This window comes from Echinops telfairi, unplaced genomic scaffold (assembly GCF_000313985.2).
Source record: "Echinops telfairi isolate 266 unplaced genomic scaffold, ASM31398v2 ScPeMD7_5;HRSCAF=22, whole genome shotgun sequence".
In the NCBI taxonomy this organism is placed as follows: domain Eukaryota; kingdom Metazoa; phylum Chordata; class Mammalia; order Afrosoricida; family Tenrecidae; genus Echinops; species Echinops telfairi.
The window spans coordinates 5,028,687-5,036,796 of NW_022103901.1; the positions used below are offsets into that span (position 1 = coordinate 5,028,687).

Consider the following 8,110-nt stretch of genomic DNA (forward strand, 5'->3'; position numbering starts at 1 on the left):
GCTTCACTCTTCTTTCAAAGCAGAGAAAGGGGTTGGGGGGCACTGGAGCTCCTCCCCGCCCTATGTGTTGGCCACCATCAGCTCGGCTCACCCCTGACCGGTGTGACCTGTAGCGCTGCCTGGGTCCAGCCCCCGTGGTGGCCCCAGGCTGCTGAACAGCTACAGTGTCACCATCTTTTCTGGCCTCGGTCTTCAGGCGAGGGTGCTGGCCAGGGAGTGACTGGGCCTTCTCACCGTAGCCCTCAGGCAGCTCAGGGGACTGGTGGCCATGCGGGCGGTTCTGCGGCGTCTGCAGAGACCCTCGGACCTCGGGATTCCGTAGCCGCTGCACCTGAAGCCTCTGCTCGTGGCTCGGGGACTCGGCAAAGCCGCAGGTGCCTCCCCCTGCAGCAGCACCCGGGCCGTCTGTGTACGGGGCCGGCTCCTCCAGGAAGCAGCTAAGTGGCCGCCCTGGGCCCGAGTCCTCGTAGACTGTTCTGGAAGGGAGAAGGTGACCCCAGGTCAGAACAGAGAGCTAACAGGGCACCACCATGCCCTCTGGCTTTCCTTTGGCAAAGGCCCCACATGCCTTTCATACAACTGGCCTTGGTCCCATTCAAATGTGAGAAGACAGGTGAGCATGTGCCCAATGGAGCTGCCTGAAAGTGTCCCCAGGACCACTGTGGGGGGCTCAGCCCAGGGGAGGCAAGGGGCAGGGCGGACAACAGAGAAAGGCCTAGTGTGGAGCTCAGAGTTCATCAGCGAACTGTTCTGTTTCTCCCTCAGAAGCCATTGGCATGACAGATGCAGCCCCTCTCAGCTCCCGCCAAGCCCTGGGAGTCTCATAGGCATGTCTAGGTAGAAATGCCCCAAGCAGCGCAATGTAAACACTCTCTCTGCGATATCAAATCCCAGTCCCAGCACAAGGCCTGCTTCCCTCTGCTCCCCTAGAGGACACTGGAAACTCCCTCGTCTCGGGGGCCTGAAAGGGGGGGCACATTCCTCTGCTCCCTGTATCTCCCAGGAGAGGGCTGAGTGATTCAGGTTCCGTTGGGGACAAGATGATTTCAAGGGGGAGCGTTTTCGACTCCCATGGGGCAGTGAGTGTGTTTGGTGAGTGACAGGCCAGTTTGAGCATTCCTTCTTCCCCGAGAGTCACTTCCTCTCACGATGACTGGGGGACATGGGGATGCCACAGGAAAGGCCAATTAGATGCTGGCTGTCCGCCCACCCCACCCCACTTCAGCAGTCTCCAGAATAGCACTCTCTCCAAGACCCCCTTAAAGGTGACCCAAGAGTAGTCTCGGGGGTTTTACAGTGGTTCTCTCCCCACTAAATGTTATCCTGAACCCATGGTTTCTTCATAAATTGGGTGTTGCGTCCACTGCAGTCAGATGTCTTAGTGATGCCCCGGCGCACCAGCTCTACACTGGACGGTTTGACTGAGGCATCTTGGCACAGCCCAGTGGTCCATGGAGCTTCCCTTTGAACCCGGACATGGGCCGGCAGCCCACCCCCCAGCCGTACATACCCTTCATTGTCCAACAGTCCTCTGCAGTCCACCACAGAGCCACCGCCTGTGCCGCTTCTGTCTCGTGTCTGTAAACTAACTGGAACAGGAGAGAATGCCTTCCATGAGAACCTGGCAGCAATTCACACAACTGTGAGACAGCGAGCCACTGCACATTCAGAACTGGCGCACGTTATTCTTGGAGCTACAGAATCACTATGTGTTGACATTGACTCATGGCAGTGCATTTGGGTTCTGATCCTAAGCACAGCAGGCAGGTGTGTATACACAGGGTCTCTCGTGCACACGCACACTCCTGGACTTTCCAGCCACAGTGGTCATGTGGGATAGGAGGGGCACTAGGCTTCTCGTGCTGCCCACAGAAATGACAATGCAATATTCGGTTCCTCTCAGTAACCCTCTCTTTAAAGAGGGCTGTTGGTGCTGGCAGGGGTCACCTGGCTCTGAATGCACTCTATCCCTTCTACCGACACTGGACACAAGAAGTCCTCCCCCGACACGTCCCTCCACAAGGAGGAGAGGATCGCCAGAGAAAGCACTAGTCGAGATCGTGTGCAGCATCAGAGTTTCCTGGCTGTCTCCCACAGCTCATTTATGTTGGGTCAAGTCCATGTAAGCCAATCCCTGTACCATCTGTAGAAAGAGACTTTGTGGGCTGCAGGCCTGTGAGTCTTTGCAATGGCTCCAGTCAACACTTGACCATTCTAAGGGAGGCAGAGGGTCAGCTGCTTCACAGACCCCTCGCTCGCTCAGCGAGGCACCTCCAGTGAGCGCTTGGTAATGACGGGACCTTTTCTTTCTTATTCTAAAGAATGTAATCTTCTAAGTCTAACTCATATGGTATGGGCTGCTTCGAAACCCCTCTGCATTCACATACAGGATGGGCCTCTTCCACGAGACACAACTTCCTAGCTCCTGTGTAGGTGCCACCGCCCCCTGATCTACACTCGGTGACCAATGACCAACAATTAAGTGTCGCCAAAACACGAGGGTGAAAATTGTACCTGACCCTCCCCTTTCAGCTCCTTCCTCAACTGTGAATGGTGCGATGAAGGGAGACAGAAAACAAAACCCTCACAGCACGGAGTGCCCCAGGGCGTGCTCTGGCACTGGGGAGATGGCCTGGGGTGCCTGCTCCTTCCAACACGTCCTCCTCAGCAGGGCCAGCCTGCGGGTTGGTACTCTCCCAGGGGGAGAAGGGCTGAGTGTCACGTTCTGGAAAAGTATCTCTTTAGACAGAGAAGAGAGTTCTTACCCACTATTTGGCCGCGAACTGCATCAGTATCTGAGGGATTTAGTTTGCATAGATCCAAACGCTGGTCTGCAAACAAATAATTCAAAACTTAACCCAGGGCAATGCCACCCAGAGGCAGGCGGGCTTCTGCAGCTGGCATTCACGGGAGGAAGGGCCCTCCTGAGCCTTCTGCAGGTGCAGGAAAGGGCAGGGAGGCGTTGGGCTCTTACATCCAGTGTCTTTTAACCTGCTGATAGCATTGGAGAGCAGCCGCACACAGCCCAGGAAGCCAGCGCCCTGTTTCTTGTGGATCTTCTTGTGGTTCCACACGCTGATGGTTAGAGAGTCCGTCTTCCCAACATACCTGAAAAGAACGGGCCAGCTGGGTTGGGGTTTGCTCCTGGCGGTGACATCTGATGGGGTCGGGGGTTAGCTGATAGGCAAGCAGCACAGAGGACGCCTTTTAAACTCAGGCTCTATAAGCCATTCCTGACAGACACCCAGCACGTGTCTCCTAATGCCAGTGGGTAGGGAAGAAGGTCTACAATCAGCTGTGAAAGGAACCCAGGAGATCACCCACCACATGAGGCGAGCATTCCAGTACGTAAGAAGTTTGCCACGTGGCAACATTAGTGACACATTCATCAATTCCCACCAATCAGATATAAACTACTACAACTCTATTACTTATCAACTCATCCATCCGGCAATGAGAGTATGCAAAAGGATGCCAGGACAACTAACCTTTCCACCCCTTTGTAATAGGCTACATTGTAACTTATTTATACTGCAAAACAACTTTTCATTGTGATTCACTAGAAGTTTGCAAAGCAAACTGGTCAGTGGCATTGCCGCCAGCCCTCGATGGGATGGTGCTCTGCCCAGGCCTGCCTTCCTTTTCCTGCCGTGGCACAGACTGCCTGCCCCCAAGTGATCCCTTATGGCTGCTTGTTCTCAGGGGTGGGGACCTCCCTGGCATGACTGTTCAACTTATCCTCCAGTGGCCTGTCGATCCTTCGGCCGAGAGTTGAGCTCATTCCCTTTTCAGTGCATGTCACCCACAGAGAGGAGCCGCGCATGAGAACTGACAACCCTTTTCCATGTCACTGGTGGCATGGAGGGTGACGCGTTCGGCAACGAGCCAGAGCCAGTGGTATGAAGCCACCAGTCGCTCTTCCGAAGAAAGAGAAGGCTGGCTGCGCCCGTGACTCACAACCTGGGGCACCCACAGGGTGGTCCCATTCTACCCGTGGGGTCACGACGAGGGGGGACCACCTTGGTCTCTGTTCACTCTGGGTAGGTCAGCTGATTCTGGAATTCCACAATGAACAATTCTGCCCAAATGTAGATTTTTAAAAAATAACCTCCATTCAGTATCAGTTGATCAACATTTTGTGGGTGGAACTTGAAAACAAGTATGATTATATATTTAAAGCAGTTTTCCAAGGACAATGTGATTTCCAAATGAACCGAAACTGTAAAATGATCTACAGGCTTCATAAAGCTCATGGGAAAACCCTGCCATCTCTCAATCCCCTTTTGCCTTGAACTTTCTGGAGCCCCGTCATATACATTCAAATCATGCAAAACTCCACTGCCTCCCATAGAAAACATGTTTTGTAGGAAACTTGTACAAATCTTAGGTAAAGTCTCTACAGTGAGGAAGAAACTAGGGTGTTAGGGGCAGGTACTAGGGCCTTCCCCCCACCCTTCCCATTGGCCAGGAGATTGGAAAGGCTGCTAATTGCTAAAACACTGCCAACCTAAAACAGAAAAAAGAAAAACACACAAATGGATGAAGATGTAGGCTCAGGCGGGGTGTCCCCCGAAGGGTCACTCACAGGTCGTAGTGCTGGTTCCACTTGGGGTCCAAGGTGTTTTTCACAGTGTCGGTTGAGTGGCACTGCCCGGAGCCATCCACGACGATCTTTGCGAAAGGGTCTGGCAGTCCTGGAGGAAAGGGCACAGTCAGGGCTGGGGGCCATCCGGCCATCAGTGGACACACACAATGGACAAGCTCACGGGGCCCTAAGTTCGACCCGACACAGGGTCACTGCCCCCCAGCTCTTTGAGAAAGGCTGCATGCCTTCACTCCCAGACGTTTCAGACAGAACGGAGAGAGAACAAAGCGACCAGACCAGCATAAGCTCAATTCCAACTCCAGTCTGATCATCTCTAAGTGGGGCCAGATCAGCGAAGATGCCGGGGCAGCATCCCAATGACTGCATTTCTCTACAGTGTGAATCTATTCAGCCAGGCTGAGGAAGGCCTGGCCATCTACTTCTGAAAACCAGTCAGCAAGACTCCCACGGCACACAATGGTCCAATCCGTAGGCAGTCACGAAGACAGCACAGGACGGGGCAGCCTTCTGTGGGCTGGCCCAATGGCAGCTCTCAGCAACCACCGTTTCTCCAAGGGAAAAAATCATTCACTCAAGTAGGAATGAGACTGGTCTGGATGTGAGCGGTGGCAAGGTAGAAAGTTCTGGAGGCAGACCTTGACTGGATGCCGGTTCTCAAAGCATCCCAGTTACTTGGGCAGTCTCTGGAACAAAGTCTACACTGTGGCTGACACCCCCGAAGCCCCGTGTGGCGCTGGCATGCCTGGGAGGACCAGGAAGCAGGTGCAAGCCTGACCAGGACAGACACTTCCTCCTGAGTGGGTGAATCCCTAAAGTGAAGGGGTGTTTGTCTCCTTTCTACAAGCGTGGCCTTACAAGCCATCTGAAATGTGGTTTGACTTATGAACTCTGACCCACAGTGTTACTCTCACAGTTATTGTGTAGAGGGGAAAAAGGAAAGGAGAAGATCCCGCCTGCAGTGAGCTGAGGAGCGCGTTCCCCGGCAGAAGACACACACGGGGTGCAACAGAGAGAGGCCCAAGACCCCAGGAAGGTCTTTCTCATCTGTGCTCTGAGCTCAGGAGCCCCTCCTATGTGGTGGTCCTCGGGGATTTCTCCTCAGAAAGGGCCGGAGCTTGCCAAGGGCACACCAGTGCTTCTTTACGAGCGTCAGCGGTCAGAAATATGGGAAGAGCATTCATAATGGCAGATAGCACCGAAAAAGAAAGGACGTTTACTTACTGAAGAAGTCTTTCTTTGCAAGGTTCTTGGCACATAAAACTAGAAAACAAACAGAAAGACTGGGGTTAGCATCTAACAAGATCCCTACACCACAGCTCGTCTCTATCTGCACCTGAGGCAGGGGTGTGGGTGTGCATTTTCAAAACACCCATCTTGTTACTGACCAGTAACCACCACGTGTCTCTTCTGCCCCTTGGAGGGTCAACTCTAACAAATACATGTTTTTGTTTCCTCTGAAAGCCTTACTCCAACACATGAGGATGGGTTGAGTTGCTAGCCTCAAGGCCAGCGGTTCGAAACTACCAGCTGCTCCTTGGGAGAACAAGCCTTTCTAAGCCCATCAAGAGATACAGTCTCAAAACCCACAAGCGCAGTTCTTTGCTATCCCAGAGTCTCCATGAGTTGGAATCAACTCGATGGTACTGAGCCTGATTTGTGCTTAACCAGCAGGGGGGCTGATGTGCTAATGTTCTGAATAATAACGCAGTTAAAATAAACAGAAGCTTCTGTTCTTGTTGGCAAGGGTGGCAAGATAGGGAGGGCGGCCCTCCATCTGAGTGTGGTGAAAACACGCAGGACAAGATGATCCTTGGTTGGTAGGGGGTTAGCAGTGCCGGCATAGAGACCGACTGCAATGATGCTTCCAATATGTTTTATTGACAAGGTGACTCCGGGGCCTGTGAAGGACTTTCAGCACCAAACAGCACAGTACTCTGTAGTGAGGCCCTCAGAGGAGCGCGGACTCCAAGGAGCTTCACCAACTTTGCTCCTTTTTGTGCCCAGATTGCTCTAGTATGAACCGTGACATGTGCAAGTTAACAAAACTAGGAGCATGTAATATGTACAGATCTGCACACTGTCCCCCGCTGGGTGCACTTCTTTGGCAGCTTTACTGGATGGTACGCAACACGCCCAACCATTTCCCCAGTGACAGTGTCATTCTCTGATCTGTAGTACAGTCACACAGCTGCGCCACACGCAATTCCAGAATGTTTTCATCACTCCCCAAAGTCACCCCGAAATGGGCCCGCCTCGTTTTATTGCATGTGGTTTGACCGTGCGTCCCAGACAGTGCTTTGTAAAATATCTACAAATGGACGTTTCGGGGCCGCCTGTGCTGAGCAAGTCTGCAGGCACCATGTTCCAACAGGGTGTGCTCATTGTGACTCAGCCCCAGCCGGGTCCTTCTCACGATCTTCCCGCCTCTCCTCACGCTCTACACCTCCCAGGTTACACTGCGGTGTCGACATCGCTTTCCTATGTTCTGGGAAACAAACCAAAAATCGGTGGGGCTTACTTTAGCGTGGGGGTCTGGGCCAAAACCCACTGCGTCCGAGGCCTGCCTGGTCCCATTACCAGTCTGCCCTCAACTTCTCCCCTACCCCAAGTCCTAGACAACCACCAAGCCGCCTTTCTGTCTCTCTGGATTTACCTGTTCTGGACAGTTCATATAAATGGAATTGTGTCATATGTGGTCTCTGGTGGCTTCTTCCACTTAGCACCACACTTTTGACATTCATGAATCAGCGCTTCCTGTTGTTTTTTTTATGATGGACTGATATATTCATACACCACAGGGTGTGTCTCCATTCATCAGCTGATGGCTTTTAAGTTGTTTCCACATTTAGGACCTAGTTAGTACATATTTATGCTGCATCCTGCTGAATCCAACTCCAGCCCCTAGCGCGTTCACGTTCCACGTGGATTCCTTTAGGTTTAATTTATCAAGCGTGTACGGTCATGATGTCTGCAAACAGAAGTCACCTGGGCTCCTTCCTTGTGATCCTTTGTTCCCTTCTCTTGCCTAACTGGCCAGGACCCATATGGAGGGAAGTGGCGGGCCTTTGTTTGAGTCCTGATCTTAGGAAGTATTCGGTCTTTCAACCATTGGGTGTTGGTGTTTCTGTAGGTTTTTCACTCAGGCACTTCATCAGACTACAGATGTGTCCTCCGACTGTAACTAGAAAACATTTCCTCCGAGTGCTGGATTCGTGCAGGGTTTGCCTGTGATCATGGAGACCATCACTTGACATCGTGTGCTTCTTTCCTTGGCCGTAAGGTGTGAACCCGACCTTGCATTCCTATTCATAGATTTCACTTGCTCGGGGTGTGTAACATTTTTATATCACTGGATCTTATTTGCTAGTATTTTGTTGAAGAATTTTGGAGAAAGATGAGGCTAGCAGCTCCCATAACAATTTATACCCTCACAAACCCTATAAAGCAGTGGTTCTCAACCTTCCTGACGCCACGACCCTTTAATGCAGTTCCTCCTGTGTGGTG

The 8,110-nt window shown here is 52.4% G+C and overlaps 1 protein-coding gene across 1 annotated transcript in view; it reads right to left on the reverse strand.

The window, feature by feature from the left end:
• The window catches only part of SMURF1 (SMAD specific E3 ubiquitin protein ligase 1), an 18,923-nt gene that overhangs the window by 8,760 nt on the left and 2,053 nt on the right, over window positions 1-8,110 (reverse strand). The window contains exons 2-7 of the mRNA XM_030888699.2: window positions 5,828-5,939; window positions 4,586-4,694; window positions 2,975-3,108; window positions 2,766-2,831; window positions 1,511-1,589; window positions 235-476 (exon numbers count right to left, since the gene is read on the reverse strand). Coding sequence (XP_030744559.1) covers window positions 235-476; window positions 1,511-1,589; window positions 2,766-2,831; window positions 2,975-3,108; window positions 4,586-4,694; window positions 5,828-5,939 — 742 coding nt within the window. The remainder of the gene's footprint in view (window positions 1-234; window positions 477-1,510; window positions 1,590-2,765; window positions 2,832-2,974; window positions 3,109-4,585; window positions 4,695-5,827; window positions 5,940-8,110) is intronic.